This window comes from Coccinella septempunctata, chromosome 6 (assembly GCF_907165205.1).
Source record: "Coccinella septempunctata chromosome 6, icCocSept1.1, whole genome shotgun sequence".
NCBI classification, from domain to species: Eukaryota; Metazoa; Arthropoda; class Insecta; order Coleoptera; family Coccinellidae; genus Coccinella; species Coccinella septempunctata.
The window spans coordinates 26,651,986-26,669,759 of record NC_058194.1 but is presented as its reverse complement, the minus strand read 5'-3'; the positions used below and the strand labels follow the sequence as shown (position 1 = coordinate 26,669,759).

Below are 17,774 nucleotides of genomic sequence, written 5' to 3'. Positions count from 1 at the left end.
GGTACAGAATGCCAAGCCATTGGATGTCTGTGCAAGGAATGACAAGAAAATTATAGAAGAAATCAGGATATCAGCTTCCTTCAAGCCGTCTCAGATCAGATACTGGAGTTCATTAGAACTCTAGATGGATGCGGATGCAGCCCTGATGGATTTGAATCTAACCCTCAAAAAAAAAATAGTCTCTCATGTGTTATAAATAAAAGTCTCGAAATATATGGAATTGTTTGGATAGCAAAATAGCTTCACTGAAATAATGAAGCAAAACATATTACTCGGCTAATCACTTTTTTCAACAGAGTAAATTTCGTGATGAACTCAACTTTTTTTGCTAAGTAAAAACAGTCGATTAAACTTGTGTACGTTCTCTGTTGCGAAACTGAACAATAATTGACACACTTATCATTCCATAAAGTAATAACCATGTCCTTCGATATCAATGAGTGATATTAGCAATGATCCCCGTTTACAGCACACCGTCCGTGCATTGCAGCACCTTAAATTGTACCATTTTGATGTTGGACAACGTGTTCGGACGCCCCCTCTCAATAATCGGGACAAGTGAATGAATGAAAAATAATTACATGCTCAAACAAAGCTTAACCGTTTCCGCTGCTTTACAATTAACTCACATTACTTCTGCTGCACTAATATACCGCCCTGGTTAAAATGTTAATAAGTACAAACTTCGTTTCCTGTTCTTATAATTGTTCCCGAATTTTCTCGGTTTTATCACAGTGATTGAAACTTGTCTTTCGAAATTACAAGTGGAGCAAGCGGTCTATTAACGTTCATCATCAAACTTGGGGGCGCCGTCCACTTCTGGAAATGGGAAATTTAATCCCTTAAGAATCTTTCAGTACCAGTATTACTAGTTGCGATTAGATACGTTAATCTTTTTATAGTATATGCCTCTTCTTGATGTCCGGATGGAAGCTCTTTGTGTTGTCTTCCTTCGCCAGTCAGAGAACTTCGAGCTTCCTTGAAGTCCCTTCTTCATTGGAACAGATCGATTACAGAATTTTCACCAGCAGCTTTTCTTTTGGAAATTGTGGAACAAGCTTCAATTTGAAGCGTTTCCAGCGATCGCTGGAAGTGATTTTCATCGATGAAAAACACTTCAAACAAAAGTTTGATAAACCGAACATTACCAACCCCTTGGGTACCTACCACTAGATGACAATTATTATTCTTTTATTATATCGGTACTTTGCAGAGTACCATTTATGTCCAACTGGACATAAATTTATAAAATTTCCCAGCTGCATAATACTCGCCTAATTTTTGAAGCCATTCCATATTCGAATGTTATAAAAAATTTTCATTACGGACCTGTAATAGTCAAAACTAACCAAACGGATAAAGATCACCGATGAACACATCTTATATGAAAAAATTCGATCATTGATACTAAAAAATACTCAAAACTAAGATTGTTGAGTTTTGAGTGGAAAAAAAGCCATATAAAATCGTCTTAGATTCAGAGACTTCAACACCAAGAAGAAGAATATCTCATTGACTGTTCCAGCAACCGTGATTCAACCACCATGACGCACCAATGAATTGTTTACCGTGATCTTGGATTCCTTCGTATCTATTGCTATTCCTATTTTACCAATCACCATTTCTGTCTGATTGAAGTAGTTGAAATTGAGGGCATTAATTTGTTGTATTAATGACTTTTGTTGCGTATTAGTGATATAACTATATTCTTAATTACAATCAATTGAGAATATTCCAACGAATATATGGTGGTGGAACAGGAGTTTGTTACTTGATGGAGTGACCTGTGATTATGCAGCCATAGGATAGGAAAGAATTAGGTTGTTTATAAGCATTAAAAGTGTTGTAATTTCTGTTTTATTGGAAAAGCAATTGCAAAGATGACTGAATTCAAACTGGTAGTAGTTGGTGCTGGTGGTGTTGGAAAATCAGCCCTTACAATACAGCTGATTCAAAACCACTTTGTAGACGAATACGACCCCACAATAGAAGATTCATATCGAAAACAAGTTGTTATAGATGGTGAAACATGCCTCTTAGATATTTTGGATACAGCAGGTCAGGAAGAATATAGTGCTATGCGTGATCAATATATGAGAACAGGGGAAGGATTTCTTTTGGTGTTTGCTGTTAATTCAGCTAAAAGTTTCGAAGATATAGGAACTTATAGGGAACAAATCAAAAGGGTTAAGGATGCTGAAGAAGTACCTATGGTATTGGTTGGAAATAAATGTGATTTAACTTCATGGGCAGTAGATATGAATCAAGCTAAAGAGGTGAGTAATGTATGACAAATATTGTTGACAGAGCCTGGAACATAATGTTGATGCATGAATTGTTTTCAAGAGAACTATAATTGTAGGTTGCTAAGCAATATGGAATTCCCTTTGTGGAAACATCAGCTAAAACTCGAATGGGAGTAGATGATGCCTTCTATACTTTAGTCAGAGAAATAAGGAAGGATAAACACAGCAGGAGTAAACGCCCCCACAAATATATCGTGGGGCATGGACGAGGACCTTTCAAGCTCAGGTGTTCTGTCTTATAAGCACCTTCGGATGTGGAGTGTTTGATTAGATCTATATATTCATGGATCAATCATTTGACGCAATTTTAGGTGATTTAAAATGTTGAGAGGAGAGGAAAATAGTATTGAATACTTTTGTGAAATGAACTTCATTGGTCATTTCGATGGTCTTGATATTGTGTGGTGTTGTTGATAATTTTTTTCTGCAATGGTGAGTTGAAAAAATAAATTGATAAATATTATAATTTTCAATTTGCCATCACCATTATTGAAAAAAGAATTTTCTTTATATACAATCAAATTCTAAAATACTTTGTGTGATTATGTATTTTATTGCAGTCCGTGGTTACTTATGAGTTTTAATAGATGATAATTTTTCTGAACTAACTTTTTTCATTTTGTGATTTTATTGGCAAATAATGGAATAAAAAGGATGAAGCAGTGAATTTTTGAATTGAAATTTATTCAGTATGTCTTCTTTAACACTCACAGTATGATTTAGTTGTGTTCTACAAAATTTGAAAGAAATACTATTTTATATTATCAAATTATCTGGATAATATGCAAGAAAAATTGTACAGTTCCTGTTTTCTAATATATAATACTCTGTCATGAGTTAAGTTTTTTATTCAAAATTTTTCTATTCCTTTATATTTCCCCCTCTCTGCATTTTTTTACTAAACATTGGATCACAGGCATGACATACTAAGCTGTTGAAAGTATTAGAAATAAGATAATTTGCATGTTTTCACTTTTAACAGTTTAAGTTAAGTTCGATTACGCATAAGCTATTATGTATTTGACTTTCATTGAGATGAAATGCAATTCACCTTTTTTTCAGTTTCGTCTGTTCAAAGAGATAAGGAAATTTAATTCCGGGTCAAAGTGTATTCCCAGTAATTTTTTACTGTGATATTGTAAAAATAACATGTTTTGTCGAGTAAGCTATGGAATTTTTGAGGTTTTAATTCTGTGCTTGAACGTAATACTCAGCTGAGCTTCTACTATATCATTTTGTGGTTATTTTCAATTTTGATAAAACTGTCAAGAATGAGTTTCAGATTTTGCGAGAATCTGCTAGCAATTTTCGTTCATATCGTAAGTTTTGCTAGAAGCTAATGTCATCGAGATGGTTACTTATTTTTATCTTGCACATAATATTGTGGAACAAACTACGAACCACATTTAGAACATCCACCTCCAAAATTCCAAAGCCTATTTTACGAAGATTTTCTTTGAATGCACATTATTAGTGATTTTTCATTGAAGCAGAAATTAAAATTCATATCTTGATCGTAGGTTCTATGAAATTATTTCAGTTGACGAGAATTGAGGTTTATAAATTCGGTTGAATTTCCATCTTTTTCAAAAGTCTAGTCAACCTCATTCTTGTTCAAACTTAGAGTTGACTAATGAGAATATTCTTGAAAAGAGTGATTTTTTTGCTGAGCTGTAATCACTTCGGAACTCTTTTGATTGAAGATGACAAGATTTACCATGTTTTTCCTGTTTGGACTTGACATATCTATTAGATTTATTTACTAAATACGATAGCATATAAGCTTAGTGAAATACAAAAGTATATTCTGAATCACTTAAAAAGGCGTCAAGCATATATTGCTTTCGCATTTTTCCCTTTTGTGAAATGTGATAGTGTAATTCAAAAGACAACAAATTTGCATTGTTAACTGTTGTCACTTGTTATAAGATATGAAAATTTCGAGTGCGTGTTCTCCGAATGTTATTTTTTCTCGGATAAACTGTGGGCAGCAAAATGCCAAATATCCTGAGTTGAAGAAATTGTGCTGTTTTGCTTGAAATTGACCTCGAAAAATAGTTCTATTCATACAAAATTCAAGCTGGAGAAAAATTCTGGATTCAAATAATACAAGTTCGCATAACTAGTAATGTTTCATAAATTTTGTGATGTCGATACATATTTCAGAATCCTAGGAAACTTGACTTTCATAAGTTCAAAATGTTGTTGATTTTGTTTTGAACAACATTCAAAAAATAAATTTATTGCAATATGACTATTGTCAATCCAGGTTCGCTGAATTCAGTAACCTGAATTGAATTTTTGTTGTCATTGAGTAGTTTTGTTCATCTAAGATCCTGGAAATGGAGTGTTTTGAAAGCAAAAACCAATTAATTTTGAACAGTAAATTGAGTTCAATCAATATCAGAATGCAAGGGATTTCTTTGAAGATTTGATATGATATGCAAGTTTCAGAAACAAATGTCGTATTGCACAATTACTACCAGATAAAGGATTTAATTCTATTTAATATTGACAATCTATGAATCTGCTAGTTCTGAGTTTTTAATACTTCATGAATTATATGGAAGATCTCACATTTCAATGAATTCCTTATCGATCAAAATTTTAGTGGTGCTAAAATGAGGCCATAATTTATGCACAATCAATTTTTTTTAATAATTCTTTCGCAAATAAGTATTTAATTCCAGATTATGGGAAACAAGGTTTTGCCGCCTTCAATCGGATTTTTCAATTTAAGTTAATAGTATTTTATAAATATAATTTGATAAATATGTTATTCGATTTTAGAATATCTTAAAAATGTTTTTCATTTAGTTTTTTTGTAGGTAAATATAATTATTTCATTGTGAGATTTGATTGATTGATGCTATTTAGATAATTTTAGTTTTATACATTTATTTTTAGTTATGGCCAATCATTATTACTGATAGTTAATGTAAATCCATATTGTAAATAAAATAAAAATTTAAAGAGGAGAAATGTATCACTTTTCAACTTGAAAATTATTCATTAATAAAAGTCACATCTTCATAAGGGTTTCATTTAATGAAGAAAATTCAATGCTCTTAATTTATTCGTTAAGGTCTAAATCTACAGTAGAAAATACAGATATATTGTTTCAACAAAATTGGCAGTTTTTTCATTATTTTCGCGCTGTAACGAAAGTTTTTCGATAAATTGGACTTTTTTTCAACATCTGATTTCATCTGCTATACAGCTTCTGCCACCAGAAGTTTATGTAGAAAGAGATTTATTGAATCTGTTTGAATTTAGTACAAAGACATTAGGCAGATCAACTCGTTTATTTCAAATGGAACACCCTGCATTTTATTTCATTTTCAAATTCTATGTTCATTTTAGAATTATTCACTGTTTACAAAAAAAATGACACCCTCATTATGTCCGGAAATAAAAAGGTATTTTAAAATAAGAAACAGGGAAGGTAGGGTAAGAATGTCCTTTATTGACTTTGGCTCAATAATTCCAATTGTGTTTGTGTAACATGTTTCATGCCCTCTTGAATAGAACTAAGGTTGGATTTCCAAGAGAACAGCAAATCCCTCAACTGTTGCCATTGGGCTCGTCCAAAGGTTCTATGCATGGTACTAGTGACATACACAGATTTAGCAGACTGATTCATCCGTGCTCTAACAAGTTTAGTTTTCAATACTGGAAAAAAATTTGAATTAATTGAATTGAACAAGATGAAACTAAATAATTCACCTTCTATAATGAACCCTTCAACATCCTCAGGTTTCAACTGAAGTTCCTTCTCAATAAGATCGAAGCTCAGTTCAGGCTGGCTCTCTGCCAACTGCATGAAAGAGAGAAGACGCATTTTCTGCAGATTTTGTTCATGGTTCAATCCTTGGGAAGTCACGAATTCTTTGTGTTCATTGTAAAACTTGAGATAAGCAGTCAAATTCTCACTGACAAATATGTTCAGTAGATCGTGTATCAATTCTCCTTCGAGAAACTTCACAGGTTGGAGGGAGAGTAAAGGATCAAGCAGGAATGTTTTTGGATCTGCCATGGCAGAGACTATACAACGAATTGCATCTTCTCGAGCATGAGAGGCATTCTTATCAGTGTAGGTTTTCAGAAGTTCAATCATAACTTTAGCAGCTTGCTCACTGGAAAATAAAATCGACAAAACAAAATTACTTTCACTGTGAGTTGAATTTAATAGATTATTAGAAGAGATGATAATTTTTCATATACATAAATTACCTTTCATTACTTTTCAAGAGAACCTCATGTAAAAGTCTATAGAGTTTCTGGAGTTGCTCGTTAGAGGGAGGACATTTATTAAATAATTGTTTGAGATGGGCAATGTCCTCATAAACAGATCTGACTTGGTCAGTCTGTTTAGCAATCAATAGTATATGATAATAGACATTGTAGCGAATTGGAGAGCTTTCATCTAATGATTGGAAGAGGAGCCAGAGACTGTAATACAAACGAATAATTTTTCAGAAGATATGATGAATTATGGCAAACTTACACCCTCAAACAACTAATTCCCAATTTTTGGCCAGGCGCCTTGCTCAGTTTCTCACAGAAGGCCATAATGATACTTTCACATCTATCTAAAGGGATCTAAACAATAATTCTCCCATTAATTTCCGGCAATTCTCAATATCTATTAGCAACATTGTTATTTCGACAACACTCACCAAAACCATAATGGACACAATATCATTGAGTATCATTTCCACTTCGCTTTCGTTCCCCTCTTTAAAACACGCTTCACAAACACCAATAATTTTATGAAGATCATCTTCAATACCTTTCGGAGATTTCTCTTCGGATATTTCAGCTCCCAATCCCTTGAAGTATGACCTAAGCTCCAACGCCTGAAAAAAGCCAATTAATAGTTGCCGCATGAGACATACTATAATCAGTACCTGGTCTTCCAGAGTAACATCTATAAAAACAGGTGGGATCTGCATTTTTTGCTTCTTAAATGTTTTCCGTTCAAATGTAACAATGAAAAATATAAAAAACCACCAGCTTGTAATGTAGCTTACGAAGGGTGAGAAACGAAGAATTAGGTTAGTTCACAGATCACTTAATTAATTTGATTTCTTTGACAAGGTACCATAGAAAAAAGAGGTAAACACATCCCTAACCTAATTATCTGAAACGTCAACTTGAGCACCTACAAAATAATTGGGCGTAGATTAATATCAAGAATTAAAAGTTATGTGAATAACTCTAGAACTCTTCATATTTTCCTTTTCTAAATATGACTTCTATAAGTCGAATTCTGCAAAAAGAAGTATTTCAGTCCAATGAGGAAAGACTTATTACCTGCTGTAATGTTGGGAAATACTTAAAAAAAAAGAAATCATCTTTCCTCTGCATTGTTAGCAGTACTACCGTTCCGGTAAACATATCAATAGTTCAGCTAAAGCAAACTGATAAGCACAGTTTCAAACGTAAAAGAACATGGACTTTGGCCGAACTCAAGTCGATTGATGGTCACAATGATTCACCAGAGACTCAGGAGTTCGATATGTATTTTGATAAAGTTTATAGATGGACTGCTTCAGACACTAGGGAGAGGCAGTCTTTCATTTACAACTTATGGAGGCAGGCTAAAAAACATATCCTGAAAGAAATGCCTACATTTAAAAATGTACCTATATCATGGGTATCTGAATATGCAATGACCCCTGAGAATAAATTCGAAAACTCTGATTTAATGGAAATGGAAAATGACAATGACGATGATTTTCAGGCTATTACAGAGAAGGAGCAGGAGGATCTAATGAAGTGAGCTCATATTAATTGTGTGGTGTAAATATTTAGATTGGATTATTCTCATTTTAGTTTAATGCAAGAATGTAAGTTTACCATTGGAAATGCAGAGTCCTTCATGGAACTTTTGAAAAAAGAATTATCAATGTTAGATGAAAAGAATGTCCAATGTGTTCTTGCATCAGAAAAACAGGTCGAAGAATTAATGAAGAATTTGAATGAGGCTATCGAAGAAGCAGAAAGGCTTGAGTCTCTTCTAGATTCATATGATGAAATTCTTTGTCATGTTAAGGAAACTATGGAGAAAATGGAAAAGAAAAATTCTATGATATCTATTGCTAATAAAAATAATCTATTGCTCTTAGAGGAATTGGAAAAAATAGTGGTAAGAGAAGGATGAAGAGAACAGAAGCACTGAGCAATTGAATTGTACATTATTTAAATTTTTTTTATGGAATGGTTCATAGGATACTATTATATTTCAGACTCGGCTCAATCTCTCTCATAAACATCAGAAAATATTGGAGGAGTCGGATTTTACCACTCCTGAGGGTATGAAAAGTGCAATTGAAGCTGGTAATGCTTTGAAAGATGCTATGAACTCCGATATTGATAAAGCATTACTGCAAATGAGTGCTGTCCAAGAACAGAGGAGGCGTTTCGAGAAATACAAGGAAATGTTTGCTAGAAGTATTTCTAGACAACTGAATAACTTATTTATCCATTATGGAAACTATAAGGGGAAACTGGATGGTATTTCTATGCCCTTGCATAATAACATCCATATTGACTTGGGTTCTTACACTGAGTTGATGCATTGGTTGAAAGTAATGGATCAAAAGTCCTATAGACAGTTGAAAAATGTATATACAGATTCGTTTGGGAAACTGTACGAGTTGAATTTGAAGAGTTTATTTGAGAGTGCTAGAGATAAAATTGGAAGTATGTTTATTCACCCAATTTTTACTGTTAGTTATGATCAGCAATCTTTGTTTCAGTTTCAACAACTTTGGCTTCCCCTACATCATTGTTAGGTCATGATAGGGACACCTGGACTTTAGAAATATCAACAAGTGACAGGAAAAAATATGATGACATATTAGATCAAGTGTTGACCCAGTTGGAACCAGTGTGTCTACAAGAACAAATGTTTTGTGTAAATTTTTTTCAGGTACTCAAGTGTATTAGTTACAGAAATAGAAATTATCACTGAAATTTTCAGTTGGACGTCCTGAGTCCAAGCTCAAAAAATACTCTCACCACTTTGGATGGAACTGAGACGCAAGTGGAAACAATACCTCAAAGAAAAGTCGATAAGCAAATAAATGAAGATGTTAGGAATATGATGACTAATTTATTTTCCTGTCTGAAAACTGAGCTGGATAATCTAATTGATAACATAAAGAGACAGGATAGTTTGTGAGTATGAATAATTTTGGAGTGAAATGGAGCTTGAATATTCATTTGATTCCAGTTACTGTATGTATGTCCTGGTGAGATTGAACGATCATGTTATGACAGCTAAGAGTACCTTTCTTAGCAATACAATTGGTTCTCTGCTGATTGAGATCAAAAGATCCCTCGACCAATTTATGCAGAATCAAATAGAATCGATTGTTGAGTATAAGCCTCAGAGGAAAGCGAAATGTGGCATATTAGCCTATGTGTCGAATTTAGAAGAGTTTGCAACACATGCTGACTGTTTATTGAAGAGCGGAAGGAGGGCCGATTTAGAAAAATGGTATACTAGGCTGGTAGATACAATGCTTGAGTATATATCTGTTCATGCTAATGAGCATAACAAGACACCACCTCAAGTTGTTAAGATGGGTAAGGAAATTATTGATATCTTCTATCTCTCAACAGATACATATAAGCTTACAAGAGGAATTTGGGATTCATATTTTATATTTTCAGAAAACTACCACCATTTATATTCCTTATTATCCCAACTGAAAATATCAGTTCTGGATTCCCAGAGGAAGGAAGCTAAACAAAAATATAATGATGCTTTACAGGCTTATGTAACATTATATTTCGGAAGGCCTCTTGAAAAACTCAATGTAATTACTTAATCTGTATATCAAACATGTACGTCCACTATATCAGTGAAATTTCAGAATTTTTTCGAAGGGGTTCAAGCAAGGGTAGCAAGTGGTGTCAAAATGTCTGAGGTTAGTTACCAACTAGCTTTTAACAAACAAGAATTGAGAAAAGTCATTCAGCAATATCCTGGAAGCACGGTAGGTTCATATGAAAGTGTAAGAGCAAGAAAAAATTGTCATTTTCAATTGATGTTTCAGGTTAAGAAAGGTTTAGAAGCTTTATATAAAAAAGTTGAGAAGCACCTTTCAGAAGAGGAGAATTTACTTCAAGTCGTTTGGAGAGCTATGCAAGAAGAATTTATTAGACAATATAAAATGTTAGAAGATCTTATACAACAATGTTATCCTGGTTCTTTAATAAATCTAGAATTCACAATCGAGGATATTTTGCGATTTTTCTCCGATATCGCGAGGTCTCATTAAAAAAAACAACCACCAAAGTGATTGTCTGCTATATATAAGTTTATATGTTATGTTAAAAATTTGTTACTACCAATAATGAAAATCTTAAAACAATGTTTTTTATTCTTTCAACCCATCTTTGTTCCTCGTTCTTATCTTTAACTTTGCAAGCCTGCTAACAAGCGCCAGCTCCTGCGAGGCTCAGAGGCGCATTTCCAAAAAATATTCACGAAATCCGTTGCAGAGAGCATACATTCAGCTCAGCATACCCTGCAAGTCGCAATTTTGAAGCTATCAAGCCTATTGATTGTTGTGGGCACGCCACAGTCCGCATTTTTGAATCTATCGATGTGAAAATTTTCACGTTTTTGCACATCTGAAGCGCGACGAAGACTATTGATTTTGGTTGGAATCGATCCAGCCGTTATCGAGTTTTTTCAAGAAGAAATGTTCTTTACGAAAAAATTGCGATGCAGCCACATTCTACATAAAAGCGACAATTTGAGAGTTTATCCTATAAGAAAAACTAGACTTTTCTTCAGAAGAGATTCTAGAAGATGCTCAAATGGGTAGATTTCAGCTTTGAATACTTGAACCCTGCTTCTTACTTCACGGTGCGCCACCTGGTGTCGATTTCGGTAACTATAGTAGAAGTAGTAAAGAAAATGTGTAAAATCTATCTCCATCTTCTGTTCCACTTCCAATAATAGGATCAAAGATCCTATCTCTAGATCTCTAATCTTTAAATAGGATCTAGTTTCAATTTTGTTCAATTCCATTTGGATTCCTTTTTTGATTCTGGAAGGAAATGTTCCTCATTATTATGTATATGAGTTGGAAAAACATGCAACGCACAAGTTTTTCACCAAATTCAAGTTTTATGACTTGAGCAAGTTTTTGGATCCAATGTATGCATATGATTAAAATTTTATTGTTTGAGTTATTATAGATCTATGTAAAAATTACCTATTCCTTGATTTATGATGTTCAATAGTTGCTTCATTCTTGGATGTTCAACCTTCAAAATGCGCCGATTGGAACTTAGAATTGAAAAGATCCTTGCAAAACGACGCTCGATTCAATAAATTCGTATTTAGTGGATTCTTCTTGAGTTATTTCCGGTGACAATTGAAGAGAGTGCATGTATATGCAAAGATTTCAGAAAATTTCGTAACTCTCTTAATCTTCAGGACTTCTTCTTCAAAGTTTGGTAGCTTTTTATTGATTTGTGTATTTGTTCGAGTGGTTTTTTTTCAAACCAACAGAAAAAGCGAAATAATTTATCGTTAGGTCAATTCTGACCTACCCTTTACGATAAGGATTCAGCCATATTCGAACCACGCATATGGTTTGAAAAATTTATTACTTTGGTCAGAGGCAGAGGTTTGGTCAAGAAATTAGTACCTGCCTCTGATACCGGTGACATGTCACCAAAGTTGCCTTTATCTCTAGCCAGATCGAAAAAGGATCGCTTCCATGCATTGCTTGTTATAGCTATATGATGCTTGATTTTCAGTTTTTGTTTGAATTTTCGATGTGCATGTTATGTGTATAATTTAATGAAGTTGTTCAACGCATATATGTTTTTCTTTGAATGTTTTTACAGTGAAAATCTCACCCTCAGGTATCTACTTCATACACAACATTTTCACGGAATGTATCAAAAGAAATGCATGACAAAATTGTTCGAAATACCGAAACATACATCAGTATGCTAGCCTAAAGTGTTTAATATAATATTATTATTTTCTACGAGGATCAAAAAGGAGAAAACTGCTCAGATTTGATGAGATTTTAAATTTGTGAGATATTCAGTAAATATATCTATCCATTAAAAGAGAAGGAAGAACATTTTTTCTGGATGTTATATTTTCAGATTGATGCCAGTATATCTAGATATCTTAGATGACTTCATACCATTTGAAATCTTTTTTTTTCAAAAATCAGGAGTTTAGTTGCAATTCGAGAAATTCACCGTCTCCTCATGTGTAAACCTTTGAGAGAACATATTATACAACAATTTGATTTCAAATGAAATTTGAGCTGTCTGACTTAATTTTTCTCCTTTCTGCAAGTTATAGGAAATATAAACTTCATCCCAACCTTATGGCTCGAAATGTTAAATTCAATTGAAATTTCCGCTTATGCATATTATTCTACTGTACATGAATATAAATTTCCAAGGAATATCTCATGGACAACTGATCTCAATTTTTCTATCTGTAGACTTGGTATTATGTCCAGCGAGAGCATATAGTAAAATTGAGTATCCAGATGTTTTACTTCCTGTACAAACTTAATATTCCTAATAGAATAAACGATATAGATTAAGAGAATGGACCTGCATTACAATTCTGATTGAATAACATTAGTGATCTCCAGTGTGAGTGGTCTGTTAATTTTTAAAATCTAGTATTTAAGAAAAAAACAAAAAATGACGGCTAGTGATGATATACTGGACGATATACTTCTTCAAATGGGAGGAATAGGAAAGCAGCAAGTGATCATTCTTTTTTGCTTAGCTTCAATAATTGTTCTTCATTCTGCGACACATATAGCTTATGTCTTCACATCCATGGATTCTGATCATAGGTGAGTAAATACGATTTTCTTTCTTAGGAGAAATCTACAGTAGAGGAATAGTATTGATATACTGCAAAGTCCAGTAGGTATATAGGGAAAAAATAGTGCCTAAAAACTGGAAAGATCAACTACTCAACAGGTAGAATTTTCCAATCGAATCATTTTGAGGGTTGGAAATTGAGAGATGATTTACTTCCAAAGACTAAAACGTGAATTCCAATATTTCCTAAATTGCGTCATTTTCTACTGGTTGAAATCTTTAGAGTTTTCAAAGAAAATTAATGTCTCCCTCATCGTAAATGGATATGTATTATGTTTTCTATTGCGTCAAATTTGAAGAAAAAATGACATATTCCAATTTCTTCAGGTGTTTAATTCCAGAATGTGAAGACGAAATAACTGCCAATTCAGATTTGCTGAGGCATTTGCTTCCTTTCAACCATCACAACAAACCAGTGAAATGCCTGATGTACAGTAAAGTGATGGATAATGCCACCTTTGGCAATTGCTCATCGTCAGCCTTCAATGAGTCCCTTACTGTTCAATGCTCTACTTTTCACTTTTATGACGAGGATTTTTACCTAGCCAGAGAAGTAATTACTTAATTTAATGAGTATAAAGGGTATAAATGATTAGTTGCGAGAGAATCTAAGGAGTGATTATGCACCCGTTTAGATATACAGCTCTCTAAAGATGGCAACTGGAAAATAAACTTCACTTTTCTTCTTAGAAAGCAGAAAACTGACGGCAATTAAATTGAGCAGATATTCTATAGGAGGGAGAGGGAAATAACAAAAATTGGTGGTGTTCCCAAAGAGTAGAAAAAGCTCTCCCTGAAATTTGTTCCGAAAGAAACCTTTTTCATGTGCCATCTTTAGGTCCTTTATTCAAACAGGGGCTGCTCTATATATGATAGAACCATAAACAGTTTTTTTGTAACAAGAAATCACTCCTTAAATTTTTTCGCACCTATTCATTTTTTCATCGAAACAAACCCCCTCAATCATCCACCTCTTTTAGTTCGACCTTTTATGCGATGATAAAAAATGGGCCCTAAGTCTTGTGGGTACCACGAACACAGTGGGAATGTTTCTAGGATTGACGATAACTGGTTTCATTTCAGATAAGTATGTACGTGAATTATTCACCAATTTCTAAATTAAATCACCCGTTCTATCCCATAGATTTGGAAGAAAACGATTACTTCTCATTGGAATGAGTGCTTGTGGAATTGTTGGATTGGTGAAGACGCTCTCACCATCCTTCCGTTGGTTCCTGCTCTTCGAATTAACGGAAGCAATCTTCAGCGCTGGGACCTGTGGATGCGTTTTCATCATGGGTAAGCGAAAGATGACTTATCTTTGGGGTGAGAGCAGAGTATAAAATCTCAATACTGATCAGCAGTTCCTCTGGAGCGGACATGGTGTTCGGTTGGACATCTGTGGAATAACCACGTTAAAATGAGGGGTGGTGTACTTAGGACAGTCCATTCGGGAACATATCAATTAATAATAATTGGATGGGGGGATTCTTGCTCGTAAATGTATAGATGATGTAGGATAACCACCACGATGAGCAGTGCTTCAGACAACTAGATTTTATAGAGACTGCACACTTCGCGAGAGCATCGAACTACAAGTGTCATTCCTATCTTTTCTTATCCATACAATCCATCGATTCAAGATACTCCCCGTGTTTAGATCTAACTTTATTTCTAAAAACCCAATTCGTTACCTCTGACTTGATGATGGGGAGTCAGGTGCTTCAACCAAGAGAGTCTGTGCATCTCCTTGACTCTTAGCATAGTTTGTGACAAGCGCAAATATACTGTATCCATTATTTTAGGTGTGGAACTAGTGGTACCGCAAAAAAGAGCCCTCGTAGGTACAATCCTCAATACCTGTTATACAATAGGGGAGATTTTGATAGCTGTTATAGCATGGTGGTGCAAATCTTGGAGGTAAATGAAAATATATTGAAATATCTGAAATTTTTTTATTGCACCATGAAACTTGTATGAGGTTGGCTTTGCCTTTGTTATGAATTTGGTATCTTCTGATTTATATTTTCCAAGAATTCTCCTTTCTTTTTAGGTATCGAACAGTTCATAATGCGACTGATAAAGCGTTAGAAAAATTAAGAATCAGGTAACTTTTCAGAATTATAAAGGAGAGGGGAGCACACAATTTTAAACAAATGGAACAAATATATGACATGACAGTAGTTGGAAGTGAAATTCTTTGGAATTCAAGTGAATTTGAAGAATACCGTGGGCAAAGCCACTCAACATATCATGATTCCATCGTTAACCCATATTAACATACTCTATCTTGCTAACTCTTATAGGTATCTCTTATTCTAGAACAATGATTTATCTATCTTATGGACCATGCTCTTTTCTCATCCTCCTCTACTGGATTCTCCCAGAGTCCCTCAGATGGATGCTGAGCAAGGGAAAAATAGAGCAATCGAAGAAGGCGCTTCGCTCAATGGCATTGCTCAACGCCAGGCATCTACCCGAAGACACGCTAAATAAGCTGGAGCGAGCCACTTCCATCGTCCCAACTTCCGTCCATTTTTCCGATATCATGAAGTCTTCGCGTCTGTTCTGGAGATTCGTAAATTGCTGTTTCGGATGGATCACGTGCGCATTTTTATTTTACGGCATCACCCTTAATTCAGTCAGTCTTTACGGCAATAAGTACTTAGACTTCATACTGATATCGTTGACAGAGCTGCCCGCATATTGGAGTTGCAATTTTTTGGTGAACACGTTGGGACGACGGACCTCCATTTGCGCCTCCTATTTTATCACGTTTGCTGCCTGCGTTTCCTTCATATTCACCCCACAAAGTGAGTACTTTATTGATGTGTCGCAAGGGGAAATACCCCCAAAATGATTGTATCGAATTTTGAAACACACTGTATAGAACTCATAATTCAAAAGGAAATTGGGTTCTTCTGAAGAGAAAATAGCAATATCTTGTGACGAAAACTCCATTTCAGCAGAATTTATCATCATCATGAATTTTTCTTCAGGGATCATAGAATCTCGAAACATGACTTAAAATGATTAATGACTTATTTTGTGTTTTGAGTAAGGTATTCAATTCTCAAACCAAATTGAGAGGAGATTTATTGTTTTCCAGCTTCCTCAGGAATATACCTATTCATTTATTGTTTGGGAAAGTTTGGGGCGACGGCAGCCTTCTATATTATCTACGTCATAACCAGCGAATCTTTCCCAACACCTTTCAGGCATTCTGTGATGGGATTATGTTCTACAGTGGGCAGATTTGGTTCGATGACTAGTCCCCAGATTCCCTTATTGGTGAGCATTTGTCTTGAAATAATCAGCAAATTCCCGTTCGATACCCGAGTTTTCTTCTGAACGATCTATATTTCAGGGCCAATTTTGGGGACCCCTTCCCATGATTTTGTTCGCAATAATGTCAGGATTGGCTGGACTCTTATCGCTTTTCCTGCCCGAAACTAACGGGATTAAACTGCCAGATACGATCCAGGAGGCGGAAAAAATTAAGTAATATTTTTGATTATGAAATAAGTATATTCTACGTTGAAGAGGGTAGAGGCTTTATGAAACAATGGCGAAGATAAAATTTGGAAAAATATCGAAAATTTAGGAAAACACAAAAAGTCTTGTCATTTTTATGGTGAATCGAGATTTCAATCTGAGATCACAGAAAAATTGAAAATGACACATGTATAATCAAGAAATGCAGACAAGTGTTGGTTTTATTTTCCTTTCCTGTAGAGATTTTTTCCAAATGGAAAAGTTACCAATGGTTAGTTGTGGTTTATGGTAAGTTGATGGTTTATTAGTTTATATAGTTTGAGTTATGGATTCATTGAGTATGAAATCAGCCACCTGTTTCAATATATGTTTCGAACATGTTTTACGATTCAGTTACGTATTAGTTATGATCAAGTTGGGAAATTTAAACTTAACTTCAGTTTGGATCAGGTAATCAGTTCGTATCCATCTTTATTCAATACATACATACATTGAATTAATTAAACTCTTATCACAAAATATAGTTTCCATACATCAGAACAATTATTACATTACTACTAAAATATATATCATTTGTGAACTTATAGTCACCGAATTATTTTCGAACTCAACTAGTGACGCTATGGGGATTTCGAAGAAGTGATTTGACATGTGATAATAATCGTATAACAGCAAAATATATATAAAAACATTTCAGTTGGGTTTTGAAGACAATTATTTCATCACAGATACGTTACTATTACATAATATCACTCAGTCCAAGACATAAAATTGTTACAAATTACAAAAGAGTTTATTGTTGCTTGTTGTGAATGGAACTCGATGATTCCTTGATAAATCAGACTTTTTCCAGTAGTATTTCCGAATAAATGTCATAAATGATACACGATAAGTATTCAGCAAAAACTTGATAGTAAAAAAAAACTTATATGATAATGAATTCATTTGATTTGAAGAAGGGAATGAATGAAGTATGTGCATCAGGCTTTTTTCAGAGTATGAAAGTGTGTATTTTAAACAAGATGTGGATCTCGTTCAATAGAGAGTCTATAGGTACCAAAAATCATATCAACACAG

General features: G+C 34.1%; 4 protein-coding genes across 6 annotated transcripts; 3 read left to right on the top strand and 1 right to left on the bottom strand.

Moving 5' to 3' along the window:
* The first annotated feature begins 1,545 nt into the window (after positions 1 to 1,545).
* LOC123316138 (ras-like protein 1) lies at positions 1,546 to 3,142 on the top strand. The gene is made up of 2 exons (XM_044902128.1): positions 1,546 to 2,276; positions 2,363 to 3,142. Exons 1-2 carry the CDS (start codon positions 1,881 to 1,883, stop codon positions 2,546 to 2,548), a joined length of 582 nt encoding a protein of 193 aa, XP_044758063.1. The 5' UTR covers positions 1,546 to 1,880; the 3' UTR covers positions 2,549 to 3,142.
* Positions 3,143 to 5,752: 2,610 nt separating this feature from the next.
* LOC123316137 (eukaryotic translation initiation factor 3 subunit M) lies at positions 5,753 to 7,378 on the bottom strand. The gene is made up of 6 exons (XM_044902127.1): positions 7,217 to 7,378; positions 6,986 to 7,165; positions 6,814 to 6,908; positions 6,540 to 6,758; positions 6,033 to 6,442; positions 5,753 to 5,978 (listed from the first exon to the last, which is right to left on the bottom strand). The coding sequence occupies exons 1-6, from the start codon at positions 7,259 to 7,261 to the stop codon at positions 5,770 to 5,772; spliced, it is 1,158 nt and encodes a 385-aa protein (XP_044758062.1). The 5' UTR covers positions 7,262 to 7,378; the 3' UTR covers positions 5,753 to 5,769.
* Positions 7,379 to 7,424: 46 nt separating this feature from the next.
* Positions 7,425 to 10,693, top strand: LOC123316136 (exocyst complex component 1). The gene is made up of 9 exons (XM_044902126.1): positions 7,425 to 8,087; positions 8,145 to 8,457; positions 8,558 to 9,014; positions 9,071 to 9,243; positions 9,295 to 9,491; positions 9,547 to 9,902; positions 9,990 to 10,135; positions 10,193 to 10,315; positions 10,376 to 10,693. The coding sequence occupies exons 1-9, from the start codon at positions 7,558 to 7,560 to the stop codon at positions 10,598 to 10,600; spliced, it is 2,520 nt and encodes an 839-aa protein (XP_044758061.1). The 5' UTR covers positions 7,425 to 7,557; the 3' UTR covers positions 10,601 to 10,693.
* A 2,068-nt stretch (positions 10,694 to 12,761) lies between these two features.
* On the top strand, positions 12,762 to 17,444 carry LOC123315707 (solute carrier family 22 member 21-like). 3 transcript variants are annotated; one of them, XM_044901535.1, is made up of 9 exons: positions 12,762 to 13,171; positions 13,530 to 13,755; positions 14,183 to 14,289; positions 14,347 to 14,501; positions 15,008 to 15,122; positions 15,256 to 15,309; positions 15,525 to 16,015; positions 16,312 to 16,493; positions 16,570 to 17,444. In XM_044901535.1, exons 1-9 carry the CDS (start codon positions 13,014 to 13,016, stop codon positions 16,705 to 16,707), a joined length of 1,626 nt encoding a protein of 541 aa, XP_044757470.1. In that variant the 5' UTR covers positions 12,762 to 13,013; the 3' UTR covers positions 16,708 to 17,444. The 3 variants fall into 3 exon arrangements, with proteins under 3 accessions (XP_044757470.1, XP_044757471.1, XP_044757472.1); XM_044901537.1 differs by having other exon boundaries at positions 13,003 to 13,171; positions 13,544 to 13,755; XM_044901536.1 differs by lacking the exon at positions 15,256 to 15,309 and having other exon boundaries at positions 12,765 to 13,171.
* The last annotated feature ends 330 nt before the right edge of the window (positions 17,445 to 17,774 follow it).

What these genes read in the sequence shown, in the direction of transcription:
- LOC123316138 (XM_044902128.1), top strand. Translation starts at nt 1,881, where the DNA reads ATGACTGAATTCAAACTGGTAGTAGTTGGTGCTGGTGGTGTTGGAAAA. An exon ending in ATATGAATCAAGCTAAAGAG is followed by an intron (nt 2,277 to 2,362) that starts GTGAGTAATGTA and finishes CTATAATTGTAG; the next exon opens with GTTGCTAAGCAATATGGAAT.
- LOC123316137 (XM_044902127.1), bottom strand. Translation starts at nt 7,261, where the DNA reads ATGCAGATCCCACCTGTTTTTATAGATGTTACTCTGGAAGACCAG. An exon ending in GGAATTAGTTGTTTGAGGGT is followed by an intron (nt 6,759 to 6,813) that starts GTAAGTTTGCCA and finishes TTTGTATTACAG; the next exon opens with TCTCTGGCTCCTCTTCCAAT. An exon ending in TGAAGGGTTCATTATAGAAG is followed by an intron (nt 5,979 to 6,032) that starts GTGAATTATTTA and finishes ATTTTTTTCCAG; the next exon opens with TATTGAAAACTAAACTTGTT.
- LOC123316136 (XM_044902126.1), top strand. Translation starts at nt 7,558, where the DNA reads ATGACTTCTATAAGTCGAATTCTGCAAAAAGAAGTATTTCAGTCCAAT. An exon ending in AGGAATTGGAAAAAATAGTG is followed by an intron (nt 8,458 to 8,557) that starts GTAAGAGAAGGA and finishes ATTATATTTCAG; the next exon opens with ACTCGGCTCAATCTCTCTCA. An exon ending in ATAAAGAGACAGGATAGTTT is followed by an intron (nt 9,492 to 9,546) that starts GTGAGTATGAAT and finishes ATTTGATTCCAG; the next exon opens with TTACTGTATGTATGTCCTGG.
- LOC123315707 (XM_044901535.1), top strand. Translation starts at nt 13,014, where the DNA reads ATGACGGCTAGTGATGATATACTGGACGATATACTTCTTCAAATGGGA. An exon ending in ATTTTTACCTAGCCAGAGAA is followed by an intron (nt 13,756 to 14,182) that starts GTAATTACTTAA and finishes CACCTCTTTTAG; the next exon opens with TTCGACCTTTTATGCGATGA. An exon ending in TGGATGCGTTTTCATCATGG is followed by an intron (nt 14,502 to 15,007) that starts GTAAGCGAAAGA and finishes CCATTATTTTAG; the next exon opens with GTGTGGAACTAGTGGTACCG.